The following is a 24,168-nucleotide window of genomic DNA, read 5'->3' as shown; positions in this document are numbered from 1 at the left end:
ATGGAAATGGACTGCCTTCAAGTCAATTCCGACTTATGGTGACCATATGAATAGGGTTTTCATGGTAAGCAGTATTCAGAGGGGGTATACCATTGCCTTCCTCTGAGGCTGAGAGGCAGTGACTGGCCTAAAGTCACCCAGTGAGCTTCATGGCTGTGTGGGGATTCGAACCCTGGTCTCCCAGGTCATAGTCCAACACTCTAACCACGACACCACACTGACTCTCTGGTGGAGCAGGCTAGTTTCTGGGAGGGAAAAATAAGAAGAATGATGTGCATGTGTTTTGCCTTATATCTCAGGTTCTAAAAATGCTAGAAATTTCCTTTTTAAAAAAATGAAAGCTGGGAATCTGGGGTTTATGATTCAACCCAGGGGCATCAAAGAAGGACTTTGCAGGAGCCGTGGCACCCATAGGAGCTGGATTGCCAACCCCTCCTTTAAGCTGCTGATCAATAAGAGAGTTGTGGCTTTCCAGTTAGTCTTCTAGCAATTAAGGGTATGTGTAATCGCCAACCATATACCCAATTTGCATTGCCCTCCTCCCTACTTTCTCTTTCCCATTGTTAGGTTGTTATGTAGACAGAATGTGTTTGCATTGTACAGCAAGTTAAAACCCAAGAAAATGGACAGTTTAGGCCCAAATAGTACAATGTAACTGTGCTCAGAAAACATGTATACAGTATATATATTCACTAATCGGCAAAAAAACCCTTGGGGTTTAAGAACATACCTATAGCCAACAGATATTTCTATCAAGCTTTAAAAAGCAGGGAAATTGGGTAGCTATAGTGAATGCACAAGGGGAGCAGGAGACCTGACCTCCTCTCTGAGATATTGTACTGCCCTACAAATTTGTAAAAATGCAAACACAATTTGGGTTGGTCTTTCACAGTCCAATCCACTTCCTGTGTAGCTTGGAGTTACCAAATTCTTCCAAGCTACACAGGAAGTGGATTGAACTGTGAAAGTCCAACCCAAATTGCGTTTGCATTTGTACAAATGTGTAGGAGATTGGGTGGGTGGGCACTGGGCAGAAGGAAAGCCACTTTCCTTTCCAAAAGGAAAACATTGTGAACAGTATCATTCTTTTTCAGAGTTTCCCCCACCTTTTTATTCTACAGCCTCCCACCCAAATTTAAACCAAAGTTGTCCCTGGCCAAATCCACACCAGACCTTTATTTCACTTTAGACAGTCATGGCTTCTCCCAAAGAATCCTAGGAAGTGTAGTTAGTGAAGGGTGCTGAGAGTTGCTAGGCGGTGCCCTATTCCCCTCAGAGCTTCAATCACAGCGGCTGACTGTTAAACCACCCTGGCCACTGAAGTTCTGTCAGGGGAATAGGAGTCTCCTGTCAGCACCCTTCACAAACTACACTTCCAGGGATTCTTTGGGGGAAGCCATGACCGTCTCAAGTGAAATCAAAGTCTGGTGTGGGTGTGGCCCTGATTAGCCAAGCCCAACAGCTGTGAGTCTTTGGATTATCTTTTTAGGACACAGTTCTTACTGTGGCAGTTGGTTCTTAGTGAGCATGCCTAACATTGTCATTGAGTTCAATGCAAAATTTCTTAAAATTAATTAAAAATCAGCCGGACATTTTTTCAACTTTTAAACTGCAGAAGATGAAGGTCAGAGTATGGAGCAAGGTCAGTAATAGGATTACAGGTACTCAGTGAACATGGCTGATTTTTAATGAATTTCAACAGATTATGAGAACTCTGACAGAAAACAGTCCAAAAGGGGTCTGGTTTTTCTCTCTCTCTTTTTACACTTTGAACTCTCGATTCTCTCTGACTGTTTTGTATATTGCCATGAAAATTTAGAGGGTTTCTGAGTTCAGGACTCTAAGTTTTTGTTTTGAAATGAGCTCATGGGAAGCATCAGAGTGGCATGGGGGAATATTTTCAATTTAACATTGTGGAATGCGAAAAAATCATGCTGACTATAGTATACAGCCATTCTCGTGGCTGTATAATTCAAGGAGTATGAAGTACTATACTCAAGTAAATTGATATCCAAGAGTGAGAATCTGATCCATTTCCCAAATCTATACTGGACAAAACTATATCAAAAGACTAACTATCAATTATGCTATAAAGTTTTTCAACCTTCTGAAAGGTGCTGCGTTCCTGAATGCATTTTCCACCTCAGCAAAATTCCCATTAGCGACATCAGCTACTGTGACGAAACCAGCCTTATAAAGAGCTCTGGCACACTGTGCATTTAGCAGAGAAATCCGGACAAGATCACAGAGCTCTCTCTGTATTCCAAATGTGAGACGACTCTGAAACTGAGAGAGCAATTGTTCCATATTGTGCCACGCGAGGCGGTTGCAGAAAATGGTAACCATCCCTGAAATACATAAAAAATTGTTATGAAATTAAAGATTTGTAAACTTTTTTTTTTAAAAAAAGTTATTTTTAAGCATGATCTGTATAAATGATGCAGATGCTTATAAAATTCGTTTTTGAGAGACTGTTTAAGATGAGAACTAGTGGGCTGTCTTCACATGTTCAGCAACCAAATATTTCCTTATGAGATATATACACATACACAAGCATACTTTATTTGCCAAATTTGCACAAGTCTGAAATATACCTCATAAGACACAGCAAAGGTTATGTGAGGGATTACTGTCTCCATTTTGTATGTGGTGGAGAAGCTTTTTAGATGTATCTCTAATATTCTTTTAAAAACTGTTTTGACGTAATTTTATTCCGTTTTATTTATTATCCAGTCCAATAATTATTTATTGCTTGTAGGGATAGGCCATTGCAAATATAATAAAATGCCTATTAGCACAGACATAAAACATGGAAAAATACATTCTCTATTTAAAATGCAATCAAAATTAAACCTTAAAACAGACTGTTGGTCTCTCCTGAAAGGTAGTTTTCCCCGGTATCATGCCATCAGGTAGCATGAGGAATGCATAGGAGTAAAGACTTGAACTGCTCCTTCCAGTCCCCACTCCAGTCCATTTTAGATGAGGCAAAAGGAGGATATCTTGACAGCAGTTGCATGGCAAACACACACAGAAAAAACAACTGCACACATAGCAGGAGCAGTAAAATATTGATAATACATGCAACAAAATCTGGACCATTTCGTAACATCACAAATTCAACAAGTAGAAAGCCTTAATAATACATGTACGGATAAAAGCTGACAAGAGAAATGAACATATAGGCAGCCCGCCCCCTGCAGGGAGGGCCCTGATGGCATGATACCTGGGAAAACCACCTTTCAGGTGAGACCAACAGTCTATTTTCCCCAGGTAGCATGGCATCAGGTGGGCTGTACCATAGCAGTCCCAGTAGAGAGGGTCCATCCAGACTGCCTACACATGAGATACGTGTTGCAAAATGCACTTCCCAAAGGAAGCATTGGTAGAAACAGAGAGATCTATCTTGTAGTGCTGAATAAACAAGTTTTGGCTAGACCAAACAGTGGCCTTACAAATGTCCATAAGCAGAGTGCTAGTGGCGAAGGCAGCCATGGTGGCCGCCAACCTCCTGGAGTGAACCGTGGTATTATGAGACCCCGGAAACTTCAGGGACTCATATACCAGAGAAATGCAAGCTCACAGTCAACAGGACAAAGTTGAACTCAAAACCTTTCCCCTAAAATTTCTTGGATGAAAGGAGACAAATGGAGACTCAATCCAGCAAATAACCCAGGTACCAGCAAGATAAATCTTGAGAGCCCTGCGCACATCTAATGAATGCCAAGCCTTCTCCAGAGGATGTACAGGATTGGGACAAAATGATGGCAGAACCAAAGGATGCCCACCCAGTAAAGGTTGTCCTGGCAGACAAAATGGGAGTGATGGCCAAAACCTGCTGACGGAGAGTGTTAGGCTTCAGCCCCATCTTCAAACCTGTGTAGACAAAGTCAAGGACCTGTTCCACAGTGGCCCTGGAAAGGCAAACCCCCTGAGAAGAACACCACTTGGAAAAAGTCGACCATGAACTTTGATAGATCCAGATCGTGGAAGGTCTCCAGGAGGACAGATTGATCACAATGAGCGCCCTGGAAAAACCCCAACCACCTGACTGTCACAGCTCAAATGCCAGGCTGTTAGGCTCAATCACTTGGGGTCTAGACACCAGAAGGGTCCCTAGGACAGAAGATCCAACCTCGTCAGCAACCTCCCCAGATCCATGATGGACAGGCTCAGGCAGTCCAAAAACCGTGGCCAGCATGGCCAGTGTGAGATGGGAGGAATCAGTTGAGCACGTTCCTGGTGTAGTTTCTGGAGAGTCTGTCCCACCAGGAGTAAAGGAGACAAGGCATAGAGCAGACTGTTTGGCCAAGGAGCCAGAAGAGCATTGACTACCTCAGCTTCCGTCTCGTGATAACTCGTGAAGAAGTGGGGAAGGCTGAGCATTCTGACTCGAGGCAAACACATCTGCAGTCAGAGGACCAAACATATGTTGCAACTAGTGGAAGACTTTGGAAGAAAGTCTCCACTCCCATGGTATCATCTGTTGCCTGCTGAGCCAGACCACTTCAATGTTCATCCCACCGTCATGTTCTGCTCTGAAGGAGCATAGGTGATGCTCAGCCCAGATGAAAAGAAGACTCATCGACCGAGTACCACCCAAAGATGGAGAACCAATGAGAGAGCAGAACTGATGTCTGTACCATGTGTTAAGCTTGAGGCCTAACTGAAGCCCATCCTGTAGAAACCCATGGTTGCTCCAAGTGGCTTAATTTTGTCCTGGGTCCTTGCAAGGTAAACTTTGAGAGCCCTGTGTACATCAAGAGAATGCCAGGCTTTTTCAAGGACATGGATGGAATTGGGACAAAAGGTAAGATGATGTTCTGGCTGCAGTGAAAGGAAGTAGCCATCTTAGGGTGAAACTCTGAGCAGCTTAACTTTTTCAAGAACACCATGTGGAAAACTGGATCAAGTACACGTTTCATGGAAGGCTGATAGGATTGCTAAGATGGTGCCAATCGCACTCTGATAGCACATCCTGCAAGAGACCAGCCTTCTTCAGAAAGCACCATTTTTAATTGCCACACTGTCAACCTCAGCCAGACTGTATCTGGATGTTTCATGGGCCCCTGGGACATTCAGCCAAGCCTGACTAGGATACAGAAAAGGGTCTTCAGATTAGATGCACTGGAAGACGCCATGGTGGTGTAATCTCCAAGTTTCTTATTTTCACAAACATGGCCAATTTGGCTGATAACACCACTATAGTGTGTTCTTACCATAACTTTTCCACCAGCTATGACAGTACAAGCATAAGTGGAAAGATAAACAGGAGACCTGATGGCTAGTTTGAGTGCTGGGCCAAGATGTATAATGGCGTCTGACTAGAGAACATGAGGCTACAGAAACTATGTAAGATCCAATCCTTTGCAATGAACAGTTAAGACCTCACATCCCTAACAAGGGACATAGAAATGGAAATGGACTGCCTTCAAGTTGATCCCCACTTATGGCTACCCTATGAATAGGGTTTTCATGGTAAGCAGTATTCAGAGGGGTTTAACATTGCCTCCCTCTGAGGCTAGTCCTCCCCAGCTGGCTAGGGCCTGCTCAGCTTGCCACAGCTGCACAAGCCAGCCCCTTCCTTGTCCGCAACTGCCAGCTGGGGGGCAACTGGGCTCCTTGGGACTATGCAGCTTGCCCACGGCTGCACAGGTGGCAGGGCACGTAACCCCTGAACCACTCACTGCGGGGGTGATCTTTAGCTGGCCCTTGACACCCAGGAGACACGAGCGGGGATTTGAACTCACAGACTCTGGACTCCCAGCCAGGCTCTCCTCCCCACTGTGCTATACCAGCTGTTAACAAGGGACACCTAACAAATACTAGACGACTTGCTAAGAACCCACTAGAACTGCATTGTGTGGTCACCTGGAAACATTCAAATTCCTATTTAAAGAGGAAATCAGTAGCATGATTAGACAGCTAGAGACAAGAGTGCACTGCCTATAAGTAGGTTTGAATTAAAAAGAAGAGAGTTTGCAGAAAACTCTGAAAATTGAACTTGATGAAAGGAACTTAAATGAAAGGAACTTCTCAGTGACAATTGCCTTTGGAAACCAATCAGAATTCCTTGTAGAGCTTCTGGTAGATGGAGAAAGACATTATACTTCCATGGGATCCACAAAGGCAAGGGAGTTCCCTTGCTTGATAGCCTTTACTATTTTCTTAAAGCTACCATCTAATTACACAACAGAGATAGACACGAACTTGAATGGCTTTAAAGAGAATTAGGCAAATACATGGAGGATAAGGCTACTAGTGGTTACCAGCCACTAAGGGTATGCTCTGACTCCATAGATGGGGTGGGGGTGGGGGAGGAGTATGCTTCCAAATACCAATTAGTGGAAACCGCAGGAAATGATCGTGCTGTTGCACTCAGGTCCTACTTGCAGGCTTCCCATGGGCATATGGGTAGTCACCGTGAGAACAGGATGCTGGAATAGATGGGCCACTGGCCTGATTCAGCAGACTCTGTTATATCTATATGTCTCTATATTCTGATGTACAGACTTAAACAATGAGGAAAAGGAAATAAATACCCAGAGACATTTTCTGGCTAAGTACCTGCACAATAACCAGAATGCTGGGATAAAGATATCTGCTCAAATAAATACCGAATAACATTTTCTGGCTAAGTAGCTGCGTGACAACTAGAATGCTGGGGAAAAGATCAGAGGAGAAGAACATCACTAATGGACACCAGAGAATGTAGGCAACCAAACCCCCTGAATGCTTCAAACTTCACACATCTCCTGGCAATCACAGAAAAGTGCCATGGAATGAGCACCTGCGGGGTGCCAGTAATCTTAAATTTAAACTGCTGTTTAAATGAACATAATGGCGTAACAGAAAGCCTGGGAGTCTGCCTTTTGGGGAAAAAATCTATGCGTCTTTCAATTCTCTTTACAACATCCTCAAAACCATCCAGAAGGACTACCTCTCAAAAATAAAGGTGAAATTAGTCTACATTTAAAGCAGATTTTCCCCTCTACTGAACTGCTTGTATGGAGGTAGAGAAGCAGAATATCATCTCAGGACATATTTACCAACGTGTGTAAACTTTAGCCAAGTTACACAAAGTGTACAGAGAAGTAAGCGCTACCAAAGGCTGATTTGTTTTAACTATTTTAATGTGGAATTCTAAACTGTTGTAATCTGTCCCGGGACCTGCTGGTGAAGGGTGGGAAGTAACTGAACAACCACCACCTTCCAGAACTTCCTTTAGGTAATAAACTAAAACCCTGGTAAGAAGAACGGCAATTATGCCATTGAAATAGATAAGGCTGAAGCCTCATGTAACTTGAAAAGACACATTCATCGTAATTTATGTTAGCTTATTTATTTATGTTTATCCAGCAGGGTAACAATAAAGTCATCATCTAGGAGACTTTTCAAACCCCTCAAGAATTCATAAAGTAATCCATAAGCATAATCCAATGATTTACTCATTCAGTTATAAAGGACTGCAGCTGTTCAGAAGAGCAAACTGGGGCTTTGTGCTGCTAGTCTTGGAAATACTTCATAATAAAAATACTGCAGGGCCATCCCCTGGGATAATCCTTACAGTCTCATGAAGCTCATTAGGCAATTCTTATGTCTTTATTTCACTGTGGCCCTCTAGAGGAGCCATCAGGTTCTTCTGCTGTTGCCCATGGAAACGGCCTGCTGGCTCGGGGAAGAGAGAATCAGGTCTCCTAGAAGTATTGAACCTAATATTCTAGTGCCTTCATAAAAAAGGCAGGAAAACTCCTCAGCTGAAGACTACACCATATTTCTATCCAGTGGCCGATAAGTCTGTCTGTTCTCAATGGAAAAAGCTAAACCGTTTCCACAGTTACTGGACTGACTAGGACCAACTGCAGATTAGGATGGGAATGGCTGGGTTGTAACAGAGGATGGCCTGGGCTGTTTCTATAAGTCAGGGAGCCAGACAAGGGGCTGTACAGATGAAGCCAACTGACAAGAAGGAACCATAGATGGAGATGTGAACCCATCAAGTTCTACATTTGAAAACACAGCGGGATTGAGAAAGCGCTGCCAAGTTCTCTCAACCATGAGCGTGCTCCAACAAGTACTGCTGCACTTGTATAATTTCTGAGGAAGAATTCCCCTCCCCGCCAGGGATTAGAGGAGCCAAAATAGCAAGATAACTCGGCTACTGTTTGCTTTGCAGATAGACTTCTTGGTATACTTAGGAGGCCCAGGGTGGATGCCTTGTGCTTGCTTACCTTAGGGCCTGAAGTGACCAAAGACTGTGAAGAAGGTGACAGTTCTACCTCACAAGACTGGCCATTAAAGGTGACAGTTGGAGCTGGGTCAGCCATGGTGTACATGCAAACTGTAGAGGAGTGCAGCATCCAGATTTCACACACAGGACGATATGTGTACACATTAGAGGGGTGTGGTATTCAAAATTTAACACATGCACAGGTAGCAGGGGTGAAGTGGAATAGAAGAGACCATAGAAGGTGGCAGAAGGGTGCAGTATCCAGATATCAGCACAAGCACTGAAAGGGGGTGCAGTGGAAAACAGGGGCTGAAGACACATGCACACAGTAGAGGGGAGGGGTGAAGCCGAAAGCATAGGTCAATATTCTTTCCAAAATCCTTTTTTTTCTTTCTATAAATATAACTTTAAGTCCTACCTTATCTGAGGTAAGAAGGGAAAGACAGACAAACAAAAGTAGATGCAAAGGCAGATGGAGGCGGCCAGTCAGGAAAACAAAGAAAAAATGCGGGAAAATCAGGAGACAAAATGAAGGACAGGTGGACAGAGGAGAAGAGCTCAGGGAAACCTAAAGAAAAATGGGCGACCAAGGGCAAGAGGACAGGAATGTGCAGTGGGGAAAGAGGACCAACAGAAGAGCTGCAAGACAGAAGGGCTGAAGAAAGGACTGGGAGCCGCAACAGTCAGCTTTGTAGATCAGGAAGGCCCTGTCTGAACTGACACTGCAAGATATCCAAGGCAGCAAGGAGTGGGGAAAATGAAACCGCCTGGATGATGGGGAGAGAAGGAACTGCACTGTGGACTTCCCTGAAAAGCTGAGGAAAAAACTCTGGGGCCACTATCGCAAGCCCCACTGAGGAGGAGAGAAGCCCTGCTGGAGGAGGGGCTGCAGTAAATAACTCCGGAGCCACAGCTGTGACCCTGGAGAGAAGATGAAGGGTGAAGCGAAGGTGCTAACAGGGAGAGGGAAAGCCTCACTGGAGGAGAGGGAGTCAATGCAAATACTCTGGGACCACAGCTGTGAGCCCCATGGTGGAGGGGAAAGGGAAAAGGAAAAGGCCCTCTGGAGAAAAGGGAATTAAAAAACCACACCACATACAAGCCTCAAACACAGATGCCTCAAGCAATCAGAAAAAATAAGACTTGCATACCTCCAGACAAGCAACAAACTGAACACTCACAGGAAACAAAGAATTAGCAGAGCTAAGGCTGGAGAGAAATGCCTCGGATGAAGGCAGGAATGGACTGGGGTGAGGACTGGAAGGAGCAGCTCAAGTCTTGACTCCTGTGCATTCCTTCCTTCGGATGCTAGGTGCCACCTGATGGCATACTACCTGGGGAAAGCATCCTGGTGTTCTTTCTCCCAACTGGAGAAGCAGACTCAGTACCTGAAGACTGGGTTTTTCTGCATAAAGCTTTATTCCAGAAATCAGAACAGGGATCTAGCATCTCATACTAGGCCTAAACCAGGATTCAAACAGGAGCAGGCATTTAGATATTGCAAGCAACAGTAGACAAGTTGTTGTAGCAGCAAATACTAACAATGCTATTTTCTTATATACAGAAAAAATGCGGGCACTTGACAATATTAATTCAAGCTCTTCTCAGCATGAGCTGCAAGGCAAGGACTATGATGGGACGGTGGTGGACGAAACTGGGCTACTTGTAACTGTCTCTTTTCTAACCTCTGTGACCTTGGAAACATACCAGTCTCTGACTCTACTGAGTCACTTTCATTTCCCTCTGCCTGAGAAGTTCCAATGTTTTTGTTAGCACTTATCTCTTTCGCTGTTACACTTGGCCATGGTTCAGGCAGAGAGTCATCGCTAGCCAGGTGAGCCAAGGAAAGGCTGTCTGAGCCTGGCTCGGTACCTCCAGGAGCCAGCTTCAAGGTTTCCGGAGACACATTCTCTGTAACTCCCTCATTCCATTTATCAGTGCTGGCAATGTCTTCCCCAATGTTGGTAACCCCTTCTCCATCTTCCCAGTCTTGCCAGAAATTCTCCTTGGGGCCCATGACACCTGGGGTTACACCTAGATTTAGCTTGCTCAAATTAATGAGTCACCTTTACACACCACTGACATTTGGTTCAAGATTCTCATTTGGATTTTCTTCAGTGCAATTGCAAACAGTGCAACTTGACAGGATATATACTCATATTCATCAGATAACACCCACTGTATTGACCACCCATTTCACTGTTACACAAAACAAGATAACAATTTCTCTCTAGGACAGGCATACAGTGGTCAGTGCAATCTCTTGAAATCTTAATTCTGTGAAAGTAGGTAGGTAATATTAGATAAATACCTTGGAATCTGATAGTCTTTGTAAATGGCAGCATATCACTGAGAGGACAGATTATTACTAATCACTTCCCTATCCTGGGATAAATGATTATTTAATATCACCCTTCTTGTATTCTTATCATTGCTTGCAAAATGGTGTTCAAAACAAGTTGTTGTGGCCTGTTCTATTTTCTCTTGTTGCAGTGCTTGTTCGTTCAGTCTTTCTTGCCCTGGCTTCCCTATTTTCTTCTAATGTGGTGCCTAACTCCTTGAGTGCAAGTGTGTATGGGAGTAAAGTGTAAGAATCTGAGTCATTCATTTAAATCTCATCTCAGTCACGAATTTACTAGGCAAGAGACACTGTCTCAGGCTCACATCTGCAAATGGAGCTTCCATATACACTGGTCCTACACCTGTTTTTGTGTGCTCATGGAACAGAAGGAAAATAAAATGTTTTTATCCTTTTTAAAATATATTGAACTGGGTTGTAGCTCTAATTGCTATATACTGATTTGCTGGATTTAAATTGTATATCAATAATTCCTCACCTGCATAAGTAGCAGCAGACTGTTGTAAAGATTGAAGTTGTCCACGATTACAGCCATATTTCTTAGCAACATCATTTAAAGGGACCTCATTTATTAAGTCCAGGAGAGCCAGGCTTGTAAAAAATCTGCATCAGTAAAAATTAAATAAGCTGATGTGTGAAAAAACAGAAGCAGGAATATTGCTTTGTGGTAAGAACACAGAAGGTAAAATATTTAAAAGTGGATTCATTAATCCAGAAGGTTCAGTTTCCAACATTGAAGTTGCCTTTCTGCTGGTGTGGACAATTAAGCTGAACACACTTTCCATCTGATTGTCTCCAGCTTACTTTCCACTGGGAGGAATTTGCAGTGGCTGGATGTGTACGCTGGCTGAAGGTTTAAGAACAGAAATGCATATTTACATGTGGATGTGCACCCACTGAAAACTACGGATAGCATCAACATATGGATGCATATGCAGATTCGTATTTCAATGTGCATCTGATTTATGCCTACAAGTTCCTAAAAGCAACAATATTCAAGATCATGGGGCAGAAAGGTGGTGGGCTCTGAAGCTTCACACATCCCCATGCAGAAATGAATCTGAAGATTAAGCTCCCTGCAAAGTATCCAAACATCCTAACAGAAGGAACCAAATAAGCACATCAGTATCAACCATACCAGGGATTGAACTTGGGGTCTAGTCTTGCTTCAAGACACGTGTGATTGCTCTTCCCATTCCATCTCAATTGCCCCACACAGCTGCAAGCATTCTTCACTTTCTTTTAACTTTAGAAGAAGGCAGCCTTAGCCGTGCGATAGTACCAGCCCCAGCGCTAGTGGGCAGCCAGGTCTGACCCTGGCTGAGGGCCCCTAAAGGGCCCCTCTTTAGGTTGGGAGGCTGGAACTCCTGCTCCGCCGTCCGCAGCAGTGACCCAGTGCTGCAACGGTCACAGAGCAGGAGCTCCCAGGCAACACTCTCCCCCCCCCAAATACAGGCGGCATGTGCCTCCATCTTGGGTGAGGGCAGGCACGTGCCGCAGTGCACTGACAAGGGAGGTAGGTGGGATGGGCAGGCCTATTCAAGCCTGGCGCTGCCTGCATCGAGAATGGGTGTTACGGAGTATGACGCCATGGGTCTGAGCAGGCTGGTGCCCAAGGCCCCAGTCGTGCCTGGTGTTGGCCCTGGATTGAACTGTTCTGCCGTTTCCTCACCTCAAAGAAGAGCAGCAGAAAGCCACACATGCACAACCCCAGTTGCCACTCTATGGCTTAAAGGGTAAAAACCTTTGACCCCCTTAACAGATCAGAACATAGAAAACCGGAAAAAAGCATATGTAACTGTCCATGTTACAGTCTGCTCCAAGCAACAATTAAGAGGGGCTGGAGTGTTATAACTGAAACGTGCCCTGCAGAAATTTCAACTAGCCAGAGCTTGGAAAAGTTACTTTTTTGAACTACAACTCCCATCAGTCCAATCCAGTGGCCATACTGGCTGGGGCTGATGGGAGTTGTAGTTCAAAAAAGTAACTTTTCCAAGCTCTGCAACTAGCTAGACCTATACCTTAAGTTGCAGTTACATTAAGCAGCACATAACTGAGAGTTCGTTGGCATGGTGGCAAAAGGATTTGGCAGGAGTACAGGAAACAGATGGTGCCCAGGGGAATTGGGCAAGATAGTTTAAGATGCTTGTAGCAGAAGTCAAGGGCACAAGGGGAGCAAGAGACAGCCAACAGGGGCTCACAACCATCATTATTGCCTTTGCGGCTGGAACAATTATAACCCACAACACATTTATTTTATTTATATATATTTGCACAGGACTATTTTCTTAGGGCTGCTGGTGAAGCTAAGCAGGCCTAGGTCTCCTTAGAGCCTGAATGGGAAACTACCGGGGAAGTCTATATATATAACAATGTGTTCTACTGAGAACAGGATGCAAGTGAAAATTCAATTAATTAACAAAAGTACTGCAGGATCTCCTCTAGCACTGGCCCCTTGCAGCAGGTCAAGAAGTAGTAAAAAGCAAATGGATGAGAGCTAACTGCAAGCTCATCTGAAGGAAGAAGGCTGTTACAAGGGGAAGCCTTGTTCTAGCTGTGAGAAGGCGGAAAGTGTGTGCTTCTTATTAGCAGGAGGAAAATCAAACGACATCTTAGGAAACCTACGTTTTAGCTAAGGTGCCATCGTGCCATCCATAGAATTGAAAATTTGGTATTTCCTCCTAGGCAACCTAACCACATGCTGCTGTATAAAGATCCGTACCGGGCAAATACCACATAGACAGTGTGAGGAACACTGCAACTGGCTGCAAACACTGGAGGGTGCCTGTTCGTAACAGGGATTCTTCAATATGGATCTATATCATTTGAATGCATGTTGGGTATTTTCAGTCACAGCACCTACTTAAAAAGCTATTACTTCCTTGCTTCACCCTGTCCTGATAAACAAGTCCCACCAAAAGATTTAAAGGAAACCTGCTACTCATCATGAATTCCTTGCAAACCCAATAGCTTCAACATTATACTCAAGAGTAGAAGATTGTTAAATGCAGATTGTGAAGACAGAGTATTCTGCAGTCCTGTTACCCTCAACCTGTATTGTTATATAGTGTACCTTGTATGTTGCTCAGCCATTACCTTTTGTGGATCGCCATTTGCCTACGCTGCTTCTCTGACCGAGTAGTGATTTTGCCTTTCACAGAGCAGGCCAAAAAGCTTTCTTCAATCCCCACCAGCTCTGCTACTTTTCTCATCGAGACAGGCAACTTCTCCCACAAGCAAAAGAATCGATACCAGTCTATTTTGGCCCAGTCTTCATAAACAGGAGTGACCTAAAAGAACCAAGAAAAAACAAGAAGATACACACTTCAAATCCTACTTCCTTGGCAAACTGTTTTCACACCCTGGGCTTTTTTAAAAAACAAAAAGGGCCTGGGGAGGTGGGGAATGACTTCTGAGGAAAAAATAAATCATCCTCTATTAACGCTGGTCCTAATTTAGCATTAGGAGGGGTATATCTGTTGTCTGTGCAGACAGTCTTGTTGCAGGGGTAATAGCAGTGATGGAATCATTGCCTTCTTTTGGAGTCTAGTGACAAGAGGCCAATGGAGAGGAGCGCTGGGTAGAGATTGATAAGGAACGCCCCAAGGAAATACTTATTTGATTTATATCCCACCCTTCCTCCTAGCAGTTGAACTTCACAGCTGGGGATAACAACAGGAATTGGTGGGTCCAAACTGAAAAAGTATTGATGGATGGCCTATCTTCGAACACATTATTTTTTAGGAAAATTACTAAAACAACATTACAACATAAGATGGAAATCCGTTTACAGCCACATTTGTTAAATATTGGAAGAAGCGTGAAAAAAAACTCTGGTTGGATTAAATTCCCCTTTGACTCCCCCCTCTTCTTCCATCCCGATTTTTACAATAAAAATAGATATATAACGTGACAGGAATGAAAGTTGAGGGGACTCTCCCATATTCAAGACTTTTTCACTAACAACTAACAACAGAGCAATCTTTTGGAGATACACTGGGTGGTGTGAATGGATCCAGTGGTGTCAGATACATGACTTTTTATCAAGGGCATGAATCAAAGAACAGGCCGTCCATTAAAAGCATTTGAACAATTGATTGTAGCTGTAAATAAAGATGAGAGAGGCATTGTTTCTCAAATGTATTCAATGCTGTTATCACTTGAAGGCTCTGACTTATCCAGTCTCAAGATGCAATGGGAGAATGACTGCAATATTTTCATAGATAAGGGTGTGTGGTGCACTTACTGGCAAAAACCTATAATAAAATCAGCTTCCAATCAGTTACATGAACATATGCTAAAATCGGTGCATAGATGGTATTTCACTCCAGTGTGGCTATCCCGAATAAATCCAACAATGTCTGGACTTTGCTGGAGGGGCTGCAGGGAGCGAGGCACGTATTATCATATGTGGTGGTCCTGCCCTCGGGCCCAGTCATTTTGGAATCTGGTATTTGAAGAAATCCAATTAATTGTGTCTGGACCCATGGACAGGACTCCGCAGGTGGCGCTCCTTAATCTCCTCACTGGTGTGGACGTGGATGAGAGGGACAAACCATTAATCGGACATCTATGTATGGCAGCCTCTAACAATAGCAAGACAATGGAAAGACCTAAAAGACGCAACGATACAATATTGGTACCACAAGATCTGGTTCATTGACTTTATGGAAAACTTGACACACAAACTAAGGGCTGCCTGTGTTATTTCTAAAACTGACAAATTTACCTCAACATGGTTTTCTTTTATCCAATATGTTAACAATAAAGAGCACAATCAAAATCCACCATCTTATTATGCCAAAACTTGGAGCGACTAACATTAAACAATTTTAGAAATGTATATTTGACTCCTCTACTTCAACCACCATTATCCCCCCCTTTTTTCCCCTCATTCCCTTATTCCTTAAGTAATGCCACCTGGTGGGGGGGGGGGAGGGAGGCTTGTTTGAGAGGTTTGTAATTAGCTGTTTTGAAGTTGACATTTGCATAACAGATGTATGATCTTAATCAATTATAATGTGTGTATTACCCGCTTAGAAGAAACGACAAAAACTTGTTACATCACATTGTAAAGCTTATTTTGAAAATCAGTTACACACACACACACACACACACAAATAAAACAGGAATTGGCCACAGAGAATTCACAAAACAGTGGAGAAGAATTACTGCCTCCTCGTGTTTCACTAAAGATGCATAGCAGGATAAAAGGTAGTTGTGGTGCCAAAGCGTAGTAAAGGAGGTGTGGCAGCCATCAAGAGCAGCTACAAGGGGGTAAGGAAGTCTTACACCACCTTGCAAAGACTATTTTGGGAAGGAGGTGAGCCAAATTATATCATTCCAGAGCAGGGCTTTCCTTGGCAAGTCAAAAATCTAGTTTCTCAATGCATCTGGCATTATAGAACAGGGATCAAGAGAGTAAACTGGGATTAACTTTAACCGAGGTTAAATAGGATACCTGCATTGGCTTGCAGGGGCAAAAGTCTTACCAGTTTCAAGACAGGAATTTAATACATTTAAGACATAATAATAATAATAATAATAAATTTAATTTATGTGTCGCCTATCTGGCCAATGGCCACTCTAGGTGACGTACATATCAACAATTAAAACACAGTACAATAAATACAATAATACAATAATGCAGCAGCAAAAGCAATACTAAACAGGGTAAGAGGCATTTTAATCATAGCAGTTAACCCTCCCCGGAAATCCCAAAGGCCTGTTGAAAGAGCCAGGTCTTTAAGGCTTTACGGAATACATTAAGAGAAGAGGCGTGCCGTAGATCTTGTGGAAGGGAGTTCCAGAAGGTGGGGGCCGGCACTGAGAATGCCCTCTCTCTAGTTCCCGTCAATCTAGCTGTTTTTGTCGACGGGATTGAGAGAAGGCCCTGTGTGGCTGATCGTGTTGGGCGGCATAATTGGTGGCGTTGAAGGCGCTCCTTTAGATAAACTGGGCCGGAACCGTATAGGGATTTAAAGGTTAATACCAACACCTTGAATTGGGCCCGGAAGACAACTGGAAGCCAGTGTAGTTCGAACAACACTGGTGTGATGTGATCCCGGCGGCGACTATTCGTAAGTAGTCGAGCCGCCGCGTTTTGTATAAGTTGTAATTTCCGGACCGTTTTCAAGGGTAACCCCACGTAGAGCGCATTACAGTAATCCAGTCGAGAGGTGACCAGGGCGTGTACTACCAGTGGGAGCTGATGAACAGGAAGGTAGGGTTGCAGCCTTCGTATGAGGTGTAGTTGATACCAGGCTGCCCGGCTCACTGACGAAATCTGAGCCTCCATGGACAGCCTAGAGTCAAGTACAACCCCAAGGCTGTGGACCTGGTCCTTCTGGGGTAGACTCACCCCGTTGAACTTCAGGTCGACATCTCCCAACCTTCTCTTGTCCCCCACGAGTAGTACCTCGGTCTTGTCGGGGTTCAGCTTCAGTTTGTTCCTTCCCATCCATCCACTCACGGATTCCAGGCACTTGAACAAGGTCTCCACAGCCAACTCTGGTGAAGATTTAAACGAGAGATAGAGCTGAGTGTCATCCGCATATTGGTGACACTGCAGCCCAAATCTCCTAATGATTGTCCCCAGCGGCTTCATATAAACGTTAAATAGCATGGGAGAGAGGATAGAACCCTGTGGCACACCACAATTGAGAGGCCAAGGGTCTGAAACCTCCTCTCCCAATGCTACCTGTTGGTACCTATCGGAGAGAATAACTTCATCCACTAGCAGAAGGCATAAGTCATGAGCCACTGGTGTCAGGAAGAATTTCCTGTTGTCTGAGATCTCAGACTGAACAACTCAAGTATATGAAAAGATCAGAACAAAAACCTACCAAATAAAGACTGTGCAGATCGTTCTCTAAGACGAAGCTCTTCATCGCTCTCTGGAGATCAGCAAAAATTTCTAGTGCTGCTACTGGGGCAAAGGAGGAAAACAAGGTAGCAAAGCCAAGATGTGTTGGACAATACATTTCTGTCAAGAGAAAGAAGACATGTATCATCATAAACAAGTATTGTTTATTATTATCTCCAAAGCACTTTGAGAAACAATGCAATTAGTTGCTTTTGCTGCACGAACTAATATAGCTAATCCTCCGGAAGTTGTCTTTAATTATCAAGTTTCTCTAAATATTTTAGGAGAAAAAAATATTTACATCTTTTTAGACTAGGAACCTGAGATGATAGAATCAATGCCATATTCATATTCATTTCTGAACTGAGACCAATGCAAGGGGTATTATTTGATATTATTACACATATGGAAGCTGTTATATAAACACATTGTCAATATTGTCTCTCTAGAGCAGCTCTCCAAGAGGCAGATCCAATATTGTTTACTCTGGAGCAGCTCTCCAAAGTCTTAGCCAAGGTCTTTCCCATGCTATACTAACCTAATACTAAAAATATTATTTTTAATTGGAGATTCCAGAGACTGAATAGCGTAAAGCTAATGTGTATCAATTGCATTTAGCAAAACAGAGTAGGAAGTGGACTAAATGCCCTTATAGCTGTAATCAGCCAGTAAAGGAATGTCTGCCATATTGCTTTATAAATATGATTGGTAGATACTCAGCTTAAAGCAAGGAGGGTATTAAACATACTCTTTGAAATGTCTAAAGCTCAACATCTACCATTGAACAGTCAAGCAGAGAGGCAGATCCAAGCTAGGTCCTGATGTTGAAAGGTGCCTTTGACAGTAGATCTGGAGCTACTGCAGTGATCCACAGCAGCTGCACAAGATCAAAGAGCCAGGGTTTCCTTGGACAGTGAGCAAACGTTTGATCCCACCCTGGCCAAATGAGGAGCTGGAGGAAAACAGTTGTCCCTGAAGAGTGCATCTACCCCTTCAATCCCTCTGTAGGGAATATCCATAGAATCTTCAGAGTCTTATTATAAGCTGGAGACCCAAACAAGACCCTCACTGGCTTGCCAAGTGTCATTTGAATAGTGTGGAAGACTAATGGATTGAGACTCCATTCTGCTAGGTCCAGATTCTGGTGGCTTAGCTAGTTTCCCTTGGTACACAATGTCCCCCTGATGTGGTGTGCTCTCAGAAATAGCAGGTGGTGTTCTGCTTACCAGAGAATAACACTACCTGGATTAGCAAGCAAGAGCTTGTGTTCCCTTTGTCACTTGATGTGAGCCTAGCCTTGACAGTATTGTTGTCTGGATGTATCAGGACATGATACCCTTGAAGGAAAGGATTGGAAAACTAGAAACAGCAGCCTGATGGCCCTCAGACAATCTATCGTGTGCAAGGCCTTGAATTTAATCCACTTGTCCTGAGCAGTTTTGGAGACATCTGTGGTCAAAGCTGAGGCTCCCCAGCTGGTGAGGCTTTCATTTAAGATTGATCTGAATGTGACTTGGCTGCTTGAGAGAAGGTCTGCCACAAGCTGTCAGAAATATCTGAGTCTCTAGGACAGCCTTTCCCAACCGGTGTGCCTCCAGATGTTGTTGGACCACAACTCCCATCAGCCTCAGCCATTGGCAATGCTGGCTGAGGCTGATGGGAGTTGTGGTTCAACAGCATCTGGAGGCACACTGGTTGGGAAAGGCTGCTCTAGGAGCACTCATACCAAGTGCTCTGGAAGGCAGAAGCAGCTCATCAGGGTGGAAGGCAGAAGCTAAAGGAACTCACCCCTGGACACTACTAAGAATGCTGTTGTGCCTTTTGTCGCTCACCTGAAAGTTCCCTTTACAACTCTCAACTCTACCTCCCTCCCACCTAGGACTCCTCCTCTGCCACCACACATCTACCCATCCTTCCATCTTGCCCACCCTTTCATCTGGGCTCAGCTTCTCTCTGAGCCACCTAGTCTGACACCATCTTTTAGGTCTGTGTCAAAGGCACCTCGGTAACATGAGATGGAGCAGCAGTGACATTGCGGCAGCAAAGGTGAAGGCAGACTGGGCTAGGCAAAAGCTGTTTCTGCTAAGCATGCCTGGGCAAAATACCACAAGGCCATCCCTCATCATAGTGCCCAGTCCCGCAATACAACTAATTGTGCCCCACCGAGCTCTGCGATGCTGCAGATTCCATGACCACCACCACAGGTGTTTCTGCAGGCCCAATAAAACTGCTGGAGGGTGCAACTGGCCTGCAGAATGGTGGTTCACCTCCCCTGTTTTAAGACCTTGTCCCCAAATAGCTTAACTACATGAAAAGGAACAGAAGCTAAATTAGCCTTCGAGGCAACATCAGTACTCCTACGGTTTAGCCCCAAGTTTCTTCTAACTACAACATCAGTGAGTTGAAAATTTAATGGCACCGTAACTGGCTTCTGACCACATGGGAAACAGTGCTAGGTGGAATCCAGGAGCAATGCTCCCTGTGCAACAAGCCCTCCCCCCTCCAAGCCCAGGATGCTCTTCTCAAGTTCCTTTGACAGAACACTCACTCCTTGGCTTAACAGTGTAAGGACAATTTCAACAGCCAGGATGTTGCCCTGACATCCTTGGTCACAGATACCAGGTCCTGATAAGGGACCACGAAACAAAGCAGAAGGAATAAGCAGAAGCCTGCTCATAGTACTACATCCAATGCTGGCTGTAGTTGTCCTGTCCCGCCTTTTAAGGAATTTTGTTATATTCTGCTGCCTATTAGCTGAGATAGGGGGATTCCTGTGAGGGAGTAGTGTTCGACGGCATCAATGGTGAAAACGACCAAGTTGAAATCCTATACCAACACACCTGGGAGTAAGCATCATTGAACCCAATGGGACTTAATTCTGAATAGTCAGGTTCAGTTCCTCAGAAACTGTGTTGGCCTCAATACACCACAGATGTTTGCTGCTCCAAATCTGCATATTTAGTTTTTCTCTTCAATAGGCAATCCAAATGCAAATGAGCATTTTACCTTTGCCTTCATCAGACACTGAAACCAGGATAAATTCATTCTCAAGCAGCCACTTCACACATGCATCAATAGAACCGTGACAAATTCTCTCCTGGTCTGTCCCTTTCTCCTGGAAGTCTTTCTGACTAGAACCAAGGAGTGTGCAGGAAGCATAATTCTGGATGTCATCTGGAGAGCTGGCTACTCCATTTACTATGATCTGTCAGAAGAAAATTTTAATCAGCATTGTTAAAATGATACAACAACTAATCTAAAAGGCAAACTGACCCTTTTAGATGGAAAGGGACACACTACCCTTTTAAAATTTCTCAGTGGGCATGCCAAGAATACTCATTCTCTTGCAAGGACTTCCCTAGGCACCCAGGCATCCATGCAATCACAAAGGACCCTTGACCGATGAGATGAAGGGGAAAGAAAGGGGCAGGGAGAAGGGGAGCCACATGGGAACATCTTTGTCAGTGCCTTGCGGCCTATGGGCAATGCGTTAGGTGAATAATATAGCCTATTAACTCTAGCGGGTAATAAAAAGGTATTCTAAAAACGTGTGCAAGAGTTTGTGCAAATGGAAGACCCTCTAGATGCGGGGTCACATGCAACACTCTTCTGCTTGGTCAGAAACAGCCCTTCCATGAGCCAAAGAGGCTTTCCCTTTGCAGGACACCTTTGAATCCAAGTCATAACATGGAATTCTAACTCAGAAAAGCCTTCTCTGTCACACACACCCAGCACCCCCATGGCATAATACATGCCCTGTAACAAGTGAGGACAAGTAAGTGAGATGGATTCATGCAGTCTTGTGCATCAGTCGTAGCTTCAATAAAATTTCTTAAACTTGTAAGAGCATGATATTAATAATTTACTCAAGCATACTCTGTAGTGGTTTAAGATGTATGTGCTCTGAAGGAAAGCAAAAGCCAGTAAGCCCAGACCCATTAGTGGCCTGAGAACTGTTGGGGCAGCCCCAGCCCCACCAGCCCTGGGGCTGCTTAAGACTCGTGTGCCCTGAAGAAAGGCTGAGGAGAAGCAGGCCAGGCCAGCGAGCTACTGCCATCAGCTCCTGAAGTTGGCCTGAGAATATTTGTACCATTTGTTTGCCTCGGCAGAAAAGCAGTATATGAATGGATTAAACCAAGATATGGCAGGCACCCACTATCTGCATTTTCTTGAAACAGTTGAAGACATATTTGTTTCAACAGATTTTCCCAGCTGGATGAACGGATCTCTGCCGTGTGTGTCTGTTTTGCTTTTTAACATATCTGCTCTTTTTGTGTTTAACTTTATAAAAATATTCTTATTGTACATCACCTTGAGATGCTTGTGTAGAATGTAATTAATAAATTAATAATAATATAAAATAAAATAAAATTCTGGCACAACCTTGACATTTTTTATGGCTGGAGGCATACCAAAGAAAAAGGGGTTTGCTGTGCAGAGGGTTCTGGTGACTACAGTGTTTGGCTTGGCGAGGCAAAAACTGCAGACCCTTGGGGAATTGTAACTGTGCAACTGAACAACCGTGTTCAAATCAAAGTTCTTGCTGTGGCTGGTCTCTGTCAGCCTGTATGGATTTTTGCAACTGTTCCATATTTTTTCTGCAGCAGTTTGCCTGGTTGTTATGAGGAGAACAAAGTTAACTTGTGCGTTTTCCAACATGGACCTTTGGGTTTTTTGACAGGTCATCCTCTTCGACAGGCTGTCATGTTCCACTCCATGCTCTTCTCCTATTTCCACTCCAATCCCATTTGGATGATCAAAAACGTTTTCATCCTCATCTCAAGGTGATTCATACCAAAGTAGATGGTCCTCAGCTACTGTTGACTATCCCCCAGGGATGAGTTTAAAAGCTGCTCTGCCATCTTTTTCATGTTAGGCAATAGCAATCCAGCTTCATTCTGGCAGAAGTGGAGCCTGAAGTGTAGAAGCCCAGCTTGCCCAAAAACATTCCCCAGGGGCTACCCCCATCTTATCTACACATTAAGACCCCTCAGCTCCACCTGTCTAACTGGTCATGTGCATAGAAGAGGAAACAGTTCAGAGAATTCCACCTTGAAGGCCCAGACCTTCAAACTCCTACCTAGCTAGCTTCCTAAATTTGGCTTCCAGGACCTCAGAACTACATGTCTCTGTGCCAATTGATGCCAACATGCACCTTAGCTGGTCCTCCTGATCTGCCATGCTATCTAAATGTTGTGTTACATCCACATGCACTCTATAGGCCCCAGTCCATCACAAACTCAACTATATCACTAATGATCAAATCTCCCCCAAGATGTATCTGTTTGTTCCACACACTAAACTGAGAATCCGTGTAAGGTGGCAGAAAAGCCCTTCCTTCCTCCCAAAACACAAATATGCGTATGAGCCTGCCTAGACTCTGAGATCCTTGGGAGACGCCTTTCTTTCTGTCTTCCCAATAGCTGAACCCCTTCTGGCAAGAACATGAGAAAGAGAGGGTGTCTTGAAGGTTGCTCCCAGGCTCTGGAACTTCTTGCCAAACAATGCCCAGCTCTGATGACCTTCTGCTGGCAAGCAAGGACATCTTTATTCTGACAAGGCCTTGGCTCATAAGCTAGCTTGTAAATATTACATAACTGGTAAATTCCTTTTGATGTTTTTCCTGATTTTTTACTTTGTATTTTATGTTTAATTATATTCTATTATATTATAGTTTATTTGTATTATTGCTGTTAAACACCTTGAGCCCAACTGAGTGGAAAGGGAGGATATAAATGTAACAAATAAACAATATTCAACTAAGTCCTACTCACAGTAGACCCACTGAAATTAATAAATCTAAGTTAGTCATGTCTATTAACTTCAGTGGCTCTACTCTGAGTAGAACTAGCATTGAATACCACCCACAGTAAATAAACTTCTGTTCACCCAGATTATATCTTGCCACATACGTTTGATTTAAGAAACCTAACCTCCAAACCTTGTTTGAGAGTGAAGGAACACCCAAAGTGGACTATGAGCGAAGTACCCACAGTGTCTATTTCCTGACATGAACATACAAAGGAGGAGCACCTGACAGCCACTCCACCAGACAAAGAGAATCCTCCACTGGTTGAATGTGTGAAATGGGCTGAACTCAAAATTAATGGTGAAGGTGGATTTGAAGAGGAAGCATTTCAACAAAAACATTCAGCAGCCTCACTTGAACAACTGCAGTCTAAAAGCTTACAAGTTTATATATCCATATCCCCTACTCTTTCTCTCAAAAGGAGCCCAGGATGGCAAACTAGCAACAAAACACTAAAAATAAGTCCTATGAGTAAAGTTCTTTTGCCATAGCATGTGCATTACATACCTCAAGGATTGCCCTTATCATACTTGAAGTAATACCTTCTCCCTCATGGTTAAGCAAACAGCTCCGCACTGGCTTGAGACAGCCCTGAAGCAGAGCAACTGCTTTTGATTTCTCAGCAGGCTTGCACACCAGAATGCTCTCACCTATCAAAAGACACCAATTTCAATCAAGACGGGGGGAAAGGCATTATTTAATCAGTGCACACTAGAGTCATATTCTGCATTTTAATTAATAAGCAGTTTCATCATTAAGCAAATAGTGTTGGAAAGGACCCAGAACAGGTATGTCAAGTGGCTGAAAGAACACTTGTATAGAACAAAGGAGTCACCAGTGTTAGGTACAGAGAAACATGTTTATTTCTTCCAGCACTTATATTTTCCCTGACTGTAGCCGGGTTA

At 43.9% G+C, this 24,168-nt stretch overlaps 1 protein-coding gene across 6 annotated transcripts in view; it reads right to left on the bottom strand.

Moving 5' to 3' along the window:
* POLQ (DNA polymerase theta) overlaps positions 1-24,168 on the bottom strand; it is a 98,732-nt gene that overhangs the window by 48,125 nt on the left and 26,439 nt on the right. For all 6 annotated transcript variants that reach the window (XM_061638353.1, XM_061638371.1, XM_061638387.1 and 3 more), the window contains exons 10-15: positions 23,771-23,913; positions 20,461-20,659; positions 17,435-17,574; positions 13,686-13,879; positions 11,068-11,192; positions 2,105-2,348 (exon numbers count right to left, since the gene is read on the bottom strand). In XM_061638353.1, the coding sequence (XP_061494337.1) occupies positions 2,105-2,348; positions 11,068-11,192; positions 13,686-13,879; positions 17,435-17,574; positions 20,461-20,659; positions 23,771-23,913 (1,045 nt within the window). The remainder of the gene's footprint in view (positions 1-2,104; positions 2,349-11,067; positions 11,193-13,685; positions 13,880-17,434; positions 17,575-20,460; positions 20,660-23,770; positions 23,914-24,168) is intronic.

This window comes from Rhineura floridana, chromosome 1 (genome assembly GCF_030035675.1).
Source record: "Rhineura floridana isolate rRhiFlo1 chromosome 1, rRhiFlo1.hap2, whole genome shotgun sequence".
NCBI lineage: Eukaryota > Metazoa > Chordata > Lepidosauria > Squamata > Rhineuridae > Rhineura > Rhineura floridana.
Note: the sequence above shows the minus strand (reverse complement) of the source record. Positions and strands in the feature narration are given on the sequence as shown.